This window comes from Battus philenor, unplaced genomic scaffold (genome assembly GCF_028537555.1).
Source record: "Battus philenor isolate CCGP_79_NKW_IND1 unplaced genomic scaffold, ilBatPhil1.0.hap1 SCAF_12, whole genome shotgun sequence".
Lineage (NCBI taxonomy): Eukaryota > Metazoa > Arthropoda > Insecta > Lepidoptera > Papilionidae > Battus > Battus philenor.
In genome coordinates this window covers 975434-994764 of record NW_027181674.1, presented here as the reverse complement: position 1 = coordinate 994764, position 19331 = coordinate 975434, and the positions used below count along the sequence as shown (strand labels likewise).

Below are 19331 nucleotides of genomic sequence, written 5' to 3'. Positions count from 1 at the left end.
TTCGCTTAGTTCTGGAAGCCAGCTCGCTGAGACAATACAAGACCAGTGTAATAGATACTACTACTACTACTACTCCGCTAGCTCAGTGACCCAAAGTGGGTCTTGGCCTCCGAAGCGCGGGACTTCCACTTTCCTCTATCTTGCGCCGTTTGCCATTGGCTGTAATAGATGTAATAGTGTAATAGATGGTTAATAAATTTACATGTATATATAATCGGTTTCCAAAGTGATCCAGGTCTTCACGGAGGTTTATGTTTGATAACAATAATGGTGGTTCAAAGTTCGTTAGCGCAAGTCCATGAAACATACATGAAACGTTGGCTTGACTTCACCTCTCGATATAGGCAGATAATATTTTAAGAAGCCCGTCGAATGTTATTAATACTTTTTTTTATTCTCGTTCTCTTTAGGAAGGACATGACATGACAGGATATCTTTGGACAGGGTCGTTTATTGTCTTATTAATTTTTTTTCACTTTCCTTTATATAAAGGAAAGTGAACGAAAATATTTTCGTTCTCTACTATCAATCTTCACATAATCTATCATTCCATTCTTTCTATCCACAATTCATTCTATCTTTATCTTTCGTTCTAATTCTCATTTATACATCGCCTTCTTATTTCTCTATTTCACAATTTTGTTTAGATTATTTCATATTTTTATTACAGTTCTATGCTTACTGTATTACACTATTTTACTTGTTTATATTTGTCATATGTTCAACTATTGCTTTACAAAAACTGTGAAACGATTCCCTACTTTTGGCATCTTCTAACAAAGAAGCGATGTTTTCCTCATTTATTTTTACGCCCAACCGGCATTCGTATATAGTCACCCGGAGTCCTCCGAATGCAGGAAAGTGGTGTTAATAATACTCGAATATTCCTGAATTTCAATTCTTTTTTAGTATTGGAATTATGGCTGAAACAGCTCCAGTGGGTCCATCGGAATAAGCTAAATTTAGAAAGAGTTTTTATTAAATAAAAATTCCGAGAACCTTGGATGAAAACGAACCTTAAAAAAAGTAAGAAATGTCAATTATCCTATTTTAAAGTAAGTAGACAATGTGACACGCCGATGTTTCACCTTCCAAACCTAATTGTAAATGCTCAGAGCCGGGTTCTGTTACCACACCGAGTTAGGGCTCCGCAAGCCGCATAACAATACAGCATATGCGCTGTTGTAACGAAAACTGCGACATTATAAATACAAGTGGCAGCCGAGAGCGAGGCAGACGCGTTTCGTGTGGCGGCCATTGCTGGTGCGAAAGCGCGGGAAAACACTGACGTTAAGATTTTCGTTCGGAAATACGACATGTTGTTCAAGGTCAGTTTTTTTTTTAATTATTGTTTTTCTTTTCATCGTGTATTAATATATAAATATTATTTTAATTAATTAATAGTTTTTTTTACATATATTAAAATAATACAATCATTTTTTTAAATAAATGACATTATATTTTAAAACATATTTAATTTCAATGTAATTTTTGCCGATATACGAAAAAAAAATTGGGTTCTCAATTAAAATATTTTAAATATTTTATTTTTACGTAAATATGTAAATATTTCTATTTTGAAATTAGTTAATAATGATTTTAAAATTAATAGAGTGTAAATAATGTACTTATGCTTAAAGCGGTTTTCTAGTTATTTTGGGTTCGTAAATTTTAACTTTTCTTTGTTACGAAATTACTTCGCATTTGAGATTTAAATATAAAGGGCCTTTGTTCAGGAGATTCATGTTTGATTTTGAGTAGTGTAGAATGGATTGGTTTTTTTTTTAATTATAAAAGCGAAAGATTTGTTGTCATGGAGCCGTGGGGTTTATAGTGGTTCATGTGGGTGGTGTTACACTGTGGTATTACCATCTGTGTATTATTTTATATCAATAGAAATCTTCAAATGATTCTAATAGCATAATTTTAATAATATTTATTTAAACGAATACGGAAGTTCATAGCTTTTTTTTTATTGCGTCTGTTATTGTTTGTCGCGTATCGCTATTATGAGATAATGCTGTATTACACTCTGGAAAAGCAAACATTAAGTTTGCTATGTCTCTACATATTGTTATTGTATGACATAGTGGTATATAACAGGTGATGCAAAAGTGATATCATAATTTGAACCGGTAGCCATTTTTAAAAAATTACTTGAAAATGTAAGATTAATGATATTAATTGTAAAAACTTCTCTATAACTGTACAACATAAATTTCAAAGCATAGTGATATTTGGCATCATTGTTAAAAATTAAGGCACGTTCACATTATGTCATTACTTTTGCGCCACCTGTTAGTTAACGGCTTTTGATTTGGTACAGATAAAACAGTATAAAAGTAAAAATTTTCCTTATCAGTGCTCTGATAGCTTGGTATATATCTTGGTAAGGTTGTGTATGTTCGAAGGCTTTGGTTAATAAATACCCTTAGTGTGTATGACGTAACATTTTTCAAATCGATAAAAAAAATTTTTTTCTTCAAAAATTTATATTTTAATAACAGTTATAATTAATTTCTTAATTATATTAATGAATTTATTGATATTATTAACGAATTATGATCATGTTAATTCATGCTTAAACTTAAATTCTAAAGTTATAAACACACTTTGTTATGTGACTACCTTCACAATATATTTAATGCGTAGTAGTTACAACAATTATTTCTCTATCTTTATCATAATTTAAATTTCATAATCAATATCATTTTAATCATAGGATATCCATTGCATGACGAGGTCTATTCCTATCAAGCTTTTTCCGATGATCATAAAAATGTCTTAAATTTATTAAAAGATTAGCGGTGTATTTAACAAAAAAAAAAAATTGTTGCCAAAGTTGTTCCTTATTACATTAGCTATCTGCCAGTATAAGTTCTGTCAAAATCGGTTCAGCCATTTTTGAGATTAGCCAGGACAAACATACATATATACAGACAAAATTTAATTTTTTTTTCACATGCATATAGTAAAAAGCGTTTATTTTAATATTACAAACAGACAATCAAATTTTACTTATTTATATATATATATATATATATATATATATTATAGATACTACACATGAATGTATTGTAAAACTTTACGTAGTTGCCTGCAATTTGCCCGAAAATCCTATATGAATGTTTAATTAAAAATTATGTTAATTATTTATTCCGTATTTAAAAATCTTACATCATACTACCGGTGGAAATAAATTATTTTTAAATTTGCTTTAATAAAATACTTCCGAAATTGAATTATCAAAGGAAGTGATTATTCAAAACTACATTTCTCATACAACATTAATATTCATATGAAACAGTGAATACACTATTCAATCGAATTATTTAATTAAACACATCCGTTGTATGATCAGTGCTATTAATTAATGTTTAGTACTTATTATAATTATACAAACATAGAGTGTTTATTGCAAATGATGATGGGTTTTTGCTCTGAGATGTGGACGTTTACGATGGGCCCCAAGGTCAATCATGGAGCAATGGTCTCTCTATTCTAGGACCTCAAGGTCGAATTAGATAAGAGGGTAATAAAAACTAAGGTCACCAAACCTCAAAGAAAAATTCTTGTCTGAGGTGGCAGAAGGTTGGGAAAGGTTTTCGAGAGGCATCCACTTAGTAGACTGAGGATATAGTCAAGGTCACAGGAGGTCACTGAATGCGGGTAGCGCAGGACCGAACATCGTGGCGATCTCTAGTGAAGGCCTGTGACTTGCAGTGGGTGTTGATCTGATGATATGATCATATTATATGTCATACGATACATCTTTATGATTTTCGATTGCATTATTAAGTCCCACTTGTATATAATGGAAATTCAGGGTGCTAGCTTGAACCTGGCAGCCCAGCTGATTGGCAGGTTCAAGTGGCAGTGGTCATCGTCGTTTCAACTCATAGACGCCCACTGTAAAACATAGGCTTCAATATATATCTATGGAGGGATATATCATAATTACCACGCTTAGCAGGTGGATTGGCGATCGCAGTGTGGTATTATGGTACACAGAAGACACTGCTGCCCATCCTGTGGAAACTTGAATGTGAGCAGTGGCAACCCTATATAATTAATGCACAAATTATGGATTATATTTAAGACCGTGTCTAAAGCTAGGAAGATTTAAAATTCACATTAATTGACGAAATGTCAAAACGAAATTGGACAGTTTTTTTTGTATCACATTCAAAAATATGTCTAATACCATCTAAAATCTGATCTGATAAATTTATATCTGATATACGTTCATTGCAAGACATAGGCCACCCTTAAAGATCGCCACATTGTCTGGTCGTGCGCTGCACGGACCCTGGGCTTTGTCGTCTGTCCATCTGGCAGCATCGCTTAATCAGTGGAATTAAACTCATTCTTAAATTTATGGGGACACAAGGTAGATCATTTAAAACCCATTTCCCCAAATATAAAAACAACATTAATTTTATTAACAATAAAAGTGGCAACACTAGTTCCAATATGGCGAAATGCAGTCCTTTATAAAAATCTCCATGTCTTGGCGCTGTAAAATAAAACGATTTTATTTACAAAAGTAACACGAATTTTAAACTTTACAATTAAAAAAAAAACTTTGTGTGATGCGAGAAAGTAATATAATTTTATTGTAACTGTAAATAGAAAATCGATTATAGTATAAATATCAAACATATTTTCTTGATATCGTTGTTAGTAGCTCGTGTCATTAGATCGTAATGTCGTTTTGTATAGCTTAACAATAATTATCTGGTATTTGGAACAAGTTTATAGATACTCTGTAACAGGCGATAAGTGAAAAGCGTCAGGCGACAAGCGACAGCTTTATTGGCTGGTGACAAAGCAAAAAAGTTTTTACAAATATTACGCATTTTTTTTAATTTATGTTATCTATAATTTGACAGAAATCAACTTGAATTACAAAGAGTACCTATGTTCAATCTATATTGATTGTTAGTTAGTTAAGATCATATTTTTTATAAAAAATATTTAGGATTTACTTCCAGAGATTTATAAGAAGAATTGATATTTTTTAAAAAAAATATCGTTAATAACACATTGCATCGATGCCGCATTTTTTTTATATTCATAATCTTACGCAGATGTCATAAGGAACAGAGTCTTAATACAGTAATATTTGGTTTGTCCTTTGACGCCCCTATTTATAAAAAAAATAAACAAATTTCGAATAAATTCTGATAATTTATTGAAAATATCTTGATGATACTTGAGGTTTTACGCAAAAAGATTTATTATCTATAATTGTCCACTTTTACCTACTTTATTTCAATTCTTTATTCCAACAAAGTTCATGTCGAAAAGTCATTTTTCATTGTTCCGAGGTTTGAAATGAATATATTTCGTTTACCAGGACACTTGAATAACCTTACTAATTGTAGTTATTTTATGTAGATATTGTATTGTATTGTATTGTATTCGTAAATCTTATAAATCAACTCGCCACAAATAACTCTTAGAAATATTTCCCTGAACACAGTTTCCAATCTAATTCTTACGCAAACTAACCTCTCAATATAAGTAATGGCGTAGGCGACATTCCAAAATGGCCGCCAATTTTATATAGGTTAGATATGAGTTGGCGGGAAATTACAAGGCGTTTGACAGCTTTGCGGTTACACGAACTATGACAGGGGAACCGCCTTTATATTTATCAGTTATTACATTCTTAAATATTAAATATATTTATTGTTATATAAATTATAAAATGGAGAAATTTTAAACCATGTTTACTGATAAATAACATAATAATATGTTCTTGTAGGAACCATTTTAAACAACATATGATATCGCCCGGTGTAAAATTACCGGCTTATTATAAATAATTACTAGATATATTGTTTAGATATATTGTCTAAATACAGTTTTAATTTTTTGCACCCATTTTTACAGGGTGATTACATATTTTGTAGTTTAAAATTAGTATGTAAAAGTAAATTAACTCAAATCGGATTGAGTTACCAGGTAAAAGTGGTAAAAAAAAATAAATGGAAGCATTTATGGTTAAAAATTCTAAGATATCTTGTGGAACTTTATTATGTGTGAAAATTTTTACGAACGAAATAAATCGAATTTCAATAGTACAAGAACGATAGTGTGATAATTACGTATGTATATATCTGTTTAAAATATATTTCACGCCTGTTACGAACAATTGATATTTGTCAATGATCTGTTTGAATGTATTATTTGGCGTACTGTTACGGCATCTAGGCCGAGTGTCAGGCGTTGCCAAACAGACCGATCGAAGGCATGATTGGCATGTTAAGTGCTTTCATTCAAAATGACTCGCAAAGTAGCATAATTTTATTATGCAAACATCCTCTGTAAGGCGTTGGCGTCACTCATATAGTTATATCACATATATACATACACACACACACGCACACACACACACACACACACACACACACACACACACACACACACACACACACACATATATATATATATAGAAGTGTGTAGAAAAAGAAGTATTGTGAAGCATCTCTTATTTATTCGTATTTATGTAGTACCTTTACTTTTATATATGTATATATATATATTACCATATAAATTGGGGAAAACCGGAAAGTAATGCCGTTTCTGTCTACATATTTTACATAAAAACCGATTGATTTTTACCGCTCCGGAATTGATTTTGTGTACTAGATGGCAAAAGGTTGATGATAACGAAGGTGAATATATTGTTGATTAGAAATAAAAACTCGTTCAAAATGTAATCATGTGAATTAACTTAAGAAAGCGACATTACTTTCCGGTCGCCCTAATATTATAAGGTGTCGATTAAACACTGTTAATTTTAGTAAAAAGAGAAACTTATTTTTTCTTTATATTAAATTTTAACACCGGGTCGGCCGGCTCTCTCGGAGATAGCTTTCAAGCCCTAATAGATATGGGCATGGCGTGGCATATATAATAAAGTTCCACAAGATATCGATTTTCATTTATATATATATAAAACATAATAAAATTATATTTAAAAGGGAGTACTGCTTATAATGTCAAAATAATCGACGATTTAAAAGTGCATGTAAATGCCTACTTGAATAAAGATATTTTGAACGCGTCGTAGTTTGAAAATTAGCTAACCAATTTTAATAAACTTTTCTTACAAAAAGGCCTTCAATAAATATATCTATGGGGGGATATTACATTATCACCACGTTTAGCAGGCAGGCTATTGTCGTATGCAGAGGTCGCTACTGTTCTATCCTCTGGAAACTTTTTTTATGGCAATATATAATTAATGCATTAACACGTTCACTGCGGCTTGAGGTCGGTTCAGCCTCATGGTAAACTTTGCACCGGTGCGGCGCGTAAAACTCGTGTTGTCTCTCTAGTGCGGCGGCTGTTTACACTCAACCGTATGAGGTATGACAAAGACAAATATAGCCTTCTTTATGTCTGCGAAGCATTGACTCAATATTGTAAAAAAATATTAAAGAACATGAGGCAGAAAAGGCCTCAACCGCTCTACTAGGAAGTTCAGCTTGAGGCTGATTCGACCTCAGCTGCACCAGCTGAAAGTTCTTCAAAATTGGGCCCGCAGTGAACGTGTTAAGTGTGAATTACATAAGATTATGACCAAATCAATGCCGCTAATAATTATTCTATTAGAAATTTAAATATATAAAGTCTATAAGGACTTCTAATATGGCAGCTTCTTATGAACTTCACGCTATAAGTATTTCGACTCAAGTACACCCGAGATTGAATCTTAATACATTTATAATAATAAATCCGTGAAATTGGAATGTCGTTATAAATATATACAATATTATCTCTATATAAACTTTTACATTCACTTATTATTAGTCATAAAATAGACTAGAACGCACCTTAAGAATTAAATAGAAAAAAATTCTGAAAAAATTAATGTCCGGATTTAAAATAGAACGCAGCGATTGTAAAATGACTCGACAAAATGTTTTATGACTCACTACAATTATTTCGTTGTTTCTTATTCCGGATATGCATGTTTCTGATTGCTAATAAATTGATATATATTTAAAAAAAGAATCGCAGCCATTATTATAATTTGTATATATAATCTTTTTAGTTTTTGTCGAGTGTAAAAAAAGAAATCAGATTATTTTTTAAATTACTATTAGACAATTTTTTATCTATATTCTGCCATGTTAATACTTTTAAATAAAACATTATCAAAAAATTTTAAAGAATTATTTAAAAACTATATTTTTCTCCACATATATACATGAACATCGTAATGTATATATCCAATATTTTAAATTATTTATGGCAAACACGAAAAAAGTGTAAAAAGAACATACTATATATACTTTGCCACGTTTAAACTTTTCTACACTGTAAATGTACTATTTATTAAATGGATTAGGGATAATGAACTTAAGATTTGTTTACATGCATGATTTAAACTGTTGAATGTATACCAATATGTAAGCAAAAACCTTTAAAGATTTAACACTGATAATAAATCATCCTGTATGTTTATTATATCTAAACCTAATAACATACAATATAATAAAAAAATAAAATTAAAGACTCTTTTTTTTATCTTTAATTTATTTTTAACTTTAATTTTATTTTTTTATCGTCCTCTTTTTTGTCATACCAATCTCCGTCCAACATATATATATATATATATATATATATATATAAAAATCCATATATATATATATATATATATATATATATATATATATATATATATACACGTAATTGTCATTTTGTCGTTCTTGTACTATAGTAACTCGATTAAATTCGTTCTTAATAATTATTGTCAAATTTAGTAAAATTCAAATTAATTGCAATCCTAATTAGTAAACATAAATAATTTATTATTATATATACATATCTTGCGTTAGATGTAATATCAAGTGTTATTTATCATTTTACGCATTTATTTCCTGATTTTTTTTTGTTCACTATCAATCAAGAAGTGTACATATATGTACTTCAAAAGTACAGTGATGGATTTACTAATTTGGTACGAACTAGTATCATATTAAGCTTAAAGGTTCTTGGCTTGTGATGACGTCATTGTGGCGACCTTTAGTGAAGGCATATATATATATATAAATATATATATTTATATATATATATATATTTATATATATATATACCTTATAGTGGGCGTCTATTGAAAAAAAAAAGAAAGTAAATTGGAATATTTTATATGTGTAAAATTGTATTTTGTTGACGATCATTAAAATGAAAGATGAAAATAAAATCAGTTTATTCAACATTAGAACTTTTAACAGAACTCTTATCGATCGTGAACTTATTATTTATTTATTTATTCTATTTTACTGTTAACTCTATTCTTCTTCGCAAGGTGTTATAGTTGCGAAGAAGAAGCAGGAAGAAACTCCACAACAACATCTTTTGACTTATTTCAACACAGATTTATATATATATACTTTATCATGTGGCAAAAGCCTGTTTTGGTATTTCTTTTCTATATATAATACGAGAAGCTTAGACATTTCACGTTATAAATTACAAATTTTAACTCATAACTGTTGGTTTAACCAACAATCATAATCCTCTGAAAGTTCAGTAACGTAAAACAATCTCGCTTTTAAAACCGCAGTATGTAACAAGTCGACCTTGTATCGAAATGAATTATTACCGGTTTAACGCATAATGACCTTTAACACTATGGTAATAAGGGCAGGTAGGGCCTGTATTAATTCTTTACCATACAGAATGCAGCCTTAATACATTCACACCTGTATTGGATACGGAAGTATACTATATCTAGATCGCATTCTTTGACTTGTACCAGACTGGTTTGTTTACAAAATTGTAAAATAATTATATGTATTTATTTACTGTTTAGATTATAATCGAGATACAGAAATCAGGAGATAGGTATATTAAAAAATAACTGACGCAGTCTAATTTACAAATTGAAGTAGCAGTGGGTAGATAGTGGAACAAACTGCAGGTTCCAGGTTCTGGAATCATCACAGACCTACAAGACATACCTTGTTAAGATCGTAAAAAGGCCTTATATATCTAATATATAAAATTCTCGTGTCACGGTGTGCGTGATTGAACTCCTCCGAAACGGCTCGACCGATTTTCGTGATTCCTAGCGCGCATATCGGCCAGGGTGGAGAATCGGACCTCTATTTTTCATCCCCCTAAATGTTAAGGGTGGTCAACCCCTAATTTTTTTTTAATTTTTTTTAAAAATTTTTTTTTACTTTTTTATGGTACAGCATATAAAAATACATACAAGCCTAAATTTTCATCCCTCTACGATCAACCCTTAACACCTTAACACATGATAAAACAACGTTTGTGGGATCAACTATATATATATATATATATATATGCCCATTGCAACCTTATTGAATTTTCCAGGGAAGGCCTATGTATAACAGATGACGTCTTACGGCTAAAAAAGCGATGATGAAATTTTGTGTGATTATAAAAGTCAACAGTGATCACTTTTGTGTATTTCATAATGTTAGAAGTGTTCAAATTGATTAAATTAAAATCAGATTGTGCTCCCGTATGATGACATCTTTTTAGGTAAAAGCTATGTTTCAAATGTATATTGATATGTTATTTTGTGATCAATTTTACAATAGTATTAATATAGTTGTAAAGAAGTTCATCACCAAAAAACCTTTTTCTTTAAATGGTCCCCGCTATTTGGGACCTCTCGTTCCCCTATCTCGTGCGGGACAGGGACTTTTTATTTCTAATAATTTATTCATATAATTTTTGTATTATCATCATTCTCCTCTTTCATGTATCATATTATCTGACGTACTGTTTCTTTCGTTCTACAACTTTTCCAGTCTTTCTCTTTCATTCCATTAGCCATACATCCATCCTCAACCACTACATTCTAGGTTTCCTTACTATTTTATTTTGCAACATTACATTTATTGTTCATACATTTAACACATATTTTCTTTATAATTATCATATTATATTATACTGTTTATTGCACTATTTTTGGTACTACTTTATTTATTTTATTTCTATGTTTTAGTGTTTGCTTTTCTATTTTATTTCTTCTTCTAAAAAACCTTCGCAGTATAATATGATGTTTTTACAAGATTTACATAAACACACACACATTGAGAGATCGATGCTAGGCACAGGCGGCGTATGGCAGGTCCATTATATAAGCAAGAATTGTGGTATACCCCTATTAACATCATCACGATGTTCGGATTTAAATATAATACATTATAACAAATTTTATTTATTCACTATAACTCTATTAAAATAGATGCATTGTTTTATTATCGTATTAAAAATAATAAATGCAATACGATAATTGTAATTAATTACAGGTGAAAATTAATTAAATATTTTTTTATGATTTTAAATATCTATATTGAAACATTTTTTAAAATGATATGTTATTTATTTAATTATTTATATCTTACAGTTACAAAAATATTATAATTAAATGTAAAATATGACAAATGAAGAATATACTATATGATATACAGGTGATTGGTAATAGATGTTGCTTTGATAAGGTAAATGTATGGATCATTGGCTTTCAAAGAATGTATTGCACTGGTAGTCCAAAGGTAGATAGCTGACTTGATATCGCAGGGTGCAAGTTCGATTCCAGAGATACAATATTATAATTCTCACCTTGTGCATTAATTAAATATGGTTTCCACTGCTTATAAACAAGTTAGTACATTGCGATCTACCTGCCAAGCTTGGCGAAGATGGTATATCATTATAGTTTCATTAATATTAAATATCGTAATGATAATATAGCAAATTACAGGAAAAAAGATTACGATGGTATGGCCACATTCAACGGAAACCAGATAACCACGTGGTAAAAACTGCCTTAAGCCTCCCAGAATTCCCAAGAGGGAGAGGGCATCCAAAAGCTACGTGGTGGTCTAATATCAGAAAGGAACTGGAAACCCTTCAACTTGATGCAGGGACAACCCAGGATAGAGTGGCCTGGCGCAAATTGATAAGGAGACCCGACCCCAAATAAAGGGAAAAGGGAAGGAAGAAGAAGAAGAAGATCGTAATGATAATATAGCAAAGAAAATAATTTTCAAAATTAATATTACTGTATAACAAAATATATTATTGTTTACTATATGTCCTTTTAGATCTTATAATGCCAGAAGTTAACGGCCTGTCGTATTTCGAAAGATTTTAAACTGTGGTCAGTTTATACAGGGTTTATTTAAAATAGGTGTAAAAGTTTTAAAGGTTTTTATTGAAAAATGAGCTTTAATTTCACACTTATTAAACTTTTATACATATAAACAATCATTCTGTATATAGGTACATGAAAAGGTTAGAGGATTTTCTAAATTTAAAGTTTTTTATTTCTTAATGAGGTCACATGTTACAACGATGAGATGAGTCCTGAATTTAATAGGTCATGTAAAAAAATTGTAACACAAATAATAAAAAATTGTAATTAAGAATGTAAACAAAATTAAATTTGTAAAACCTGAGGAACGAGGTGATGGAAGGTATCGAAAATGAGGTTAAATGGAATGATAGTGTAAGACAGATGAAATGTATAATGTTAGGAAAAGAATGAAAGATCTTAAGACGGAAGGATGGAAGAAGAGCGCGATAGTAAAACTTGTCTGAAAAAGTTAGAAAAGAACCAATATTTAGCCACTTCCGCACATGCAGTGGTAGTCGTGCAATAAAGTGCACAGCTGATAAATGCGTATGCGGCAAACAATGCGAATCACACAACCGCCACCGCCAAATTACTCAACACGTGTTTCACCTCTCCACGGGGCATCTTCAGGAGTTATGTTACACCGATTGCACTATATTGCAGGACTACCACTGCATGTGCGGAAGTGGCTAAATATTGGTCCTTTTCTTACTAAGGATGGACTTCCGCAATTTAAAAAAAAGGTGCATATATGGGATATGCGCCTTTTTTTTAAGCCATTAAAAAAATGACGTCACAAGCCGGTGGACCTTGAACTTGTTACATTTAGAACATTTCGTGTATAAATGTTTTATTACGAGGTAAATGGTTGTATTATTATTATAAAGTAGCGTGTCTGGTGGTTGTTGCGATAATTTTTGCTAAGTAACACAAGTCGGATGACGGCCGGTGAATGTAGAAGCCTTGAAGTAGACGCGGAAAGGCTCGACCGTTTTGTTTACGACTAAAGTGGGCGTTAGTCACGCCGGGCAACGTCGAAGGTAGTGCGGGGTCTGTCCAATTGATCTGGTACGAGGTTCTTACTGAATAAAACCTTATTTGTCTTATTTAGATAAAAAATAATCATGTGAAATACGTAAAAGTAGACAACGCCTTGATTAATTCAACTAATAGGCCAAAACAAATTACAGTTTCAGTACAATTTTTTTAATTATTATGATCAATATTCCATAGACATTAGCACCCGTGCCTATGTATTTACATTTTTGAAACGGTTTTATTTAGTTCGACTCGTACGGAATTTATATAGATCAAAATTAAAAATTGAAATTTAAGCACCTTCCCGTTGTCAGATTGATCTGAAATTTGGTACACACATTTAATTTAGATGACAATACAATATAGTAAAATCAATAGCATTATAAATCTAAGATGGCCGCCGATACAAAATGGCGGATTACATATTTTTCCTTAACCCCTTCAATATGGGTATCAAATGAAAGGGCTACACTAGTAAAACACGATGATTATGTCAAAATTTAAAATTCAAGATGGACGCCGTTCCAATTTGGCGGACTAGGTACATATTCTTCAACAACCACCACAATATGGTATCAAAAAATCGTTTAACTTAAAAGTTTTTTAAATGTATTTGTTTATCACGTTTATGCAAGTTTCTTAATCTATTTTAACGACGCCCTAACAATGTTAAGTTTTTAAAATTACGTTCAGTGCAACCAATTCGTCATCCCTACTCCATATTGGCATCCTCAGGTTGTGCGACAGTATCAGTGGAGCGGTTGCCGTATTCACATCGATGAACCTTGCGATCGCATCTTCAATCTCGTCCGAGCAATACACGCACGAGTTCTTGTGACGTGATATTTCCACTGCATGATGGATACTGTCATGCATCCTGGGGGTGTCTGTTGATCGACGGACAACGACGACCATCTCGCTCTTTACCCCCTGAGCCTCATATGGCCTTGGATAATGATAACTTCTTTATCGGCTTGGGTGTGTTAGGTACAGGGTATTTCTTTATTTCGGGATATTCTACCCAGAGTAAGGACGCCTTCTAAGGGAGTGCAGCATCTGCTTGAACGAATATATGCCCTCCGTTACATTAGTGTTTCAGATTGATCAATTTATAGGGTGTGATTCGAAATAGATGTAAACATAACTTTTTGTTAATAAATGATATGTTTATTTATAGCAATAAAGTTTTTACATTTTTTACCAATCAATTTTAATATGTACGCTCTTTGGGAATTTTTTTAAAAAAACGCGCCAAATTTTGATAAACGATTTTGACATTTGATCAATGGCGCCAATATTTTTGACACTTCACATTAATTACAAAAAATTAGCTGCAATATAATTCTACACCAGTGTTGTTTAAGATTAAAATAACTAAAAATAATAATTTTAATATTAATTATCTATGACCAAGCAGCTTTTCTATGTACATTTTTAGGAATTCCTTAAAAAAAAAAACGCGCCGAATTTTGACATTTGCCAAAACCGCCAATATTTTTTGACACTTCACATTAATTAAAAAAAAATTGTGGCAACATAATTCTAAACCAGTGTTGCTATAAATAAACTTAAATAATATTTTTTTACATAAATACTGTTTAATAATTATAAATATTAATTCTCCGTATTAATTCTATTATTAAATTCAAAAATATTACAACGAGCCGTTCGACCGTTCTATACAGGGTGTATCATTAAAACAACATTACGGGCTGATAAAACATTGTCCGATGTAATAAATCATACGCAAACTGACATTTGTATGTAGACAGTTATTTCAAACAATACGTTAATATGATAAACAGTTTTTGGGTAAATTTAATATAATAAATACATGTTAATTATGTATGTTTTTTATGATAAAACATATATACAGACTCCTTATATATGTTTTATGTTCTATCCTAGAACAGAGAACAATCTTTTGACCAAGGGATTTCGTAAATATAATTAATTTAAACATTTAAAGACTTTCATTTACTATCTAATAGTATTGTAGACACTATCCAAAAATCAAATAATAACTAAATAAACTAAAATTAATGATAATATGGTAATAAAAAGAGTATTAACATATGATACTAAATTATTTTTATCTGTGCCTGACTTTGTACAGCCAAAAGATATTGACCTAACTTATTCTAATACAAAAAAAAATATTATAACTATTGGAAATAGATTTAAATGTCATAAAGCCTTTTGTTGATAAATTAAATATATATTTAATATTTGAAAGCTTTTACAACCATTACCCATTATATTTTATGAATGATAAGTAAAAGAAGGTTATATATTTCTGATATTTCGTTTTAGTCTATATACGCCCACTGTAAGGCATAGGCCACATCCTAGATATATCTATGGAGGGTTATATCATAATCGCCATGCTTGGCAGGTAGATTGGCGATCGCAGTGTGGTATTATGGTATGCAGAGGACGCTGCTGTCCATCCTCTGGAAACTTGTCTGTGAGCAGAGGCAATCCTATATAATTAATGCACAAAGTGTGAATTATATATAAGACCGTATCCCGGGAATCGAAAAATTAATTATCAATGTTGCCACAGTTATTTTTATTTCAATAGTTAGCAAAGTAGTTCTTGTTTGAAATTATTTGAAAATGTTTTCACAGGCGTTCATCTTCTGCGCAGCATGGATTGCCTGCGTCCATTGTCAGCACGGTCCAACCACTACCCCTGTGCCAATCTTGAAGCAGATCAACAGACAGAATGATGATGGCTCCTACAGTTATGGTTACGAGGCCGCAGACGGTTCCTTCAAAATCGAGACCAAATACCCCAATGGTGATGTGGCCGGGAAGTACGGATACCTGGACGAAAGTGGTGGCTTGAGGGAGATATCGTATGGCGCTAGCAGCAAACGTGGATTCGAACCTCAAGGTATTAAAACAACGTCAATAGTTTTTTAAACGGTTTTATTTAGTTCGACCCGTACGGAATTTATTTGGGTCAAAATTAGAAATTGAAATTTAAGCACCTTCTCATTGTCAGATTGATCTGAAATTTGGTACACACATTTAATTTAGATAACAATACAATATAATAAAATCAATAACATTATAAATCTAAGATGGCCGCCGATACAAAAGGGCGGATTACATATTTTTCTTTATCCCCCTCAAATGGGTATCAAATGAAAGGGCTACACTAGTAAAACACGATGATTATGTCAAAATTTAAAATTCAAGATGGACGCCGTTCCAATATGGCGGACTAGGTACATATTTTTCCACAACCACCACAATATGGGTATCAAAAAACCGTTTAACTTAAAAGTTTTTTAAATGTATTTATTTCGTAACAATTCTTTTCATTTTTGGGCTAAGCATTTGACCTCTGTCTCGCCTGATGTTAAGCGGTGACGAGGTCTACAATGGTACTTGCTTGCCTAGAAGAAACCTATTCACTCTTGTCTTGAAGACACATAAGTTATTATTGTCTGAAAACAATGGCGCTAGTAGGTTGTTTCACTCACTATTTACTGCGATATAAATATTATTGTTTTTATCACAAAGCATAATTATAAATAAGAAAAGAACCAATATTTAGCCACCTCACCTGCGGCAAAGTGACTCTGTGTTTGGCACTAATCGGTGTAGCATAACTCCTGGAGATGCCCCGTGGAGGGGTGAAACACGTGTTGAGTGGTATGACGGTGGCGGTTGTGTAATTCGCAATGTTTGCCGCATGCGCATTCATCAGCGGGCTGGCGGGCGGTGCACTTTTTGCACGACTACCACTGCATGTGCGGAAATGGCTAAATATTGGTCCTTTAATTACTAAGGATAGGCTTCCGCAAGGTAATGCCTGATTCCATTAAATACATAACAATGAATGTCTAGAGAAACGTTTCTTAATCTTTTAGATAAGTAGATAATTCTTTTTAGGAGTCAATTTTATTGTAGAACCTCTGATTTGGTTTAATACTATGTTTTTAATGTAACATTCTGTTAACGGATTATATGAAATAAAAATGACATGTATATTAATTATCTTTAAAAAATAATTTTAAATTTAAACTAAGGTTCTTAAATATGTGACATTTACGTTCATAGAACTTTTAAATTATATGTGAATAAGTGCTAACAAAATACAAAAGAACGGAGACCAAAGAAATAGCTCGAAAAAATGCTTGTCTGAAATGACAATAGGCGGTGCACATCATCATTTTTGGGGGAGGCCTATACCTTAAAAGTAGTTGGTAGAAAAGTGTTAATTGATGAAAGATAAATTATTATGTCAGGTTCGACATCAAGTCACATCGGCAGGTGTCCATTATTCCCGGACATTCACAGTGAAATGATCTATAATCAATTGAGTCGGGAAATTACCGATCCCGGGATTTACCGTGATTATGCCAGCCTATCGAAAATTTCGCTTTGACAGCTGTCATTGTCGAATTTGAGACATTACATTTTTATGTTACTTCCTCACAAGTTATAAAATAGGCACGTAACTTTCGCGGAACCCATAAAAGATCTTCACAGAACCCCGTGGTACCGCGGAACAAAGTTTGAGAAACGCTGGCATAGTGCACTCTACGCACCTATAAATCTACCTTATTAGAGCATGAAGTGTGTCGTAAACGTTATAAAAATGTTGAAAGAAATTTATGTGACATTGGTTAAGAGAATGGCACACAAACTAAGCCAATTAAAATCCATATAAATCTAAACAGCTGTAATTATAAAACACATACTTTAAATTGAGTAAACATGAATAAATTAAAACCGCGTTCCGAATTCCAGGTCAAGGCATCATGGTGCCACCTCCAACGCTCCACGACCCGTCCAATGCGTTAACAGATGGACAGGAAGACGATGGTCAATATCGCGAAGACCCCAAGATATACGAAGACCCGAAATACAACGGCCGCGCCCAGTCCAGACCTTCAGCGAACTTCAGACAGTTCCACCAACCGGCACGCCCTGAACCCCAATATGAACCCGAACCACAATACCAACCAGAACCTCAATATCAACCCCAGTATAGACAACCTGCTTACCAACCACAACCGACATCACAGCCTCAAACAACTCAGTATCGTTCTCCAGTGTTTTCACAGCAGTCGAACCTTTTCAATCAGGCGCCGCAGCAGTTCCCTCAAGAGCGTCCTCAGAGCCAGGTGTACCACCAGCAGCCACAGTTCTCCTACCAATCGTTCACACCTCAACCTTACACACAGACATCAAACTACCAACAGCCCCAGAGCTACCAACAGTCTCAGAACTACCAACAACCCCAGAGCTACCAACCTCAAAACTACCATAGTCAAAACTTCAATCCCTTCGCTGGTCATCCAGCTCAGAACTTCGACCCTAACACCGGTTCCTACTCCATCAATTTCACCGGAAAGTGATCGTCTAAATACATGATCTACCTGTCCGTTGTACATAGCCTCATTTTCATCCAAAGCGTTAGGAATGCAGACTTTTTTTATATTTTTTTTTATATTTAGAACTAGTCAGTTGTGTTGAACGCATTTGTTTACACGCAGTAAAACGGCAACAAACTTTTAGTTTTACTTAAATTATTTATCTAGGTTATATCCCGCGTAAATCCAAAACCGTTTTCTGAAAAAGAATATATATATATATATATAAATATATATATATATATATGTGTGTGTATGTATATGTACTTTTTTGTATTCATAATCTATTCGCTTTTATGTTATTTACACTGTACATTTAAAACACAAAATAATAAACATATATAAAAAAATGTAATTATCATACAATAATATTAAAATGTACTAACCAAATAAAAATTCCAGAAAAAATATTTTAATTATATCTATTTTTATTATGCATTTATTTTTATATCTCTCTGTCTCCTTAAATATAAATTTATTTTATAATTAAAGATATTGAATGTATTTAAAATAATATATATAATCTGTATTTTATTAATTTACTATTTAAGTAATATATACGTATATCGGTATATAAAATATTTATTAATATGTTGTGTAGATATATTAACAGTTTTATTAATTATTTTTTTCATGTATTTTAATAAATGTAACTAATATTCGTATAAAGAATTGTATAATAAATTGGTATTAATTAATCTGCGAGGCGGTGCGCATGCGCGGAATTCAAAATGGCCGACGTGTTATTGTCACAAGAAACG

The 19331-nt window shown here is 31.9% G+C and overlaps 1 protein-coding gene across 1 annotated transcript; it reads left to right on the top strand.

The window, feature by feature from the left end:
* The first annotated feature begins 1250 nt into the window (after nt 1–1250).
* Nucleotides 1251–18955, top strand: LOC137932918 (G-box-binding factor-like). The gene is made up of 3 exons (XM_068776605.1): nt 1251–1328; nt 15809–16076; nt 17945–18955. Exons 1-3 carry the CDS (start codon nt 1317–1319, stop codon nt 18553–18555), a joined length of 891 nt encoding a protein of 296 aa, XP_068632706.1. The 5' UTR covers nt 1251–1316; the 3' UTR covers nt 18556–18955.
* Nucleotides 18956–19331: the final 376 nt, after the last annotated feature.

Excerpts from the sequence above, each read along its gene's own strand:
- LOC137932918 (XM_068776605.1), top strand. Across the intron at positions 16,077-17,944 it reads ACGTGGATTCGAACCTCAAG|GTCAAGGCATCATGGTGCCA; the intron begins GTATTAAAACAA and ends TCCGAATTCCAG.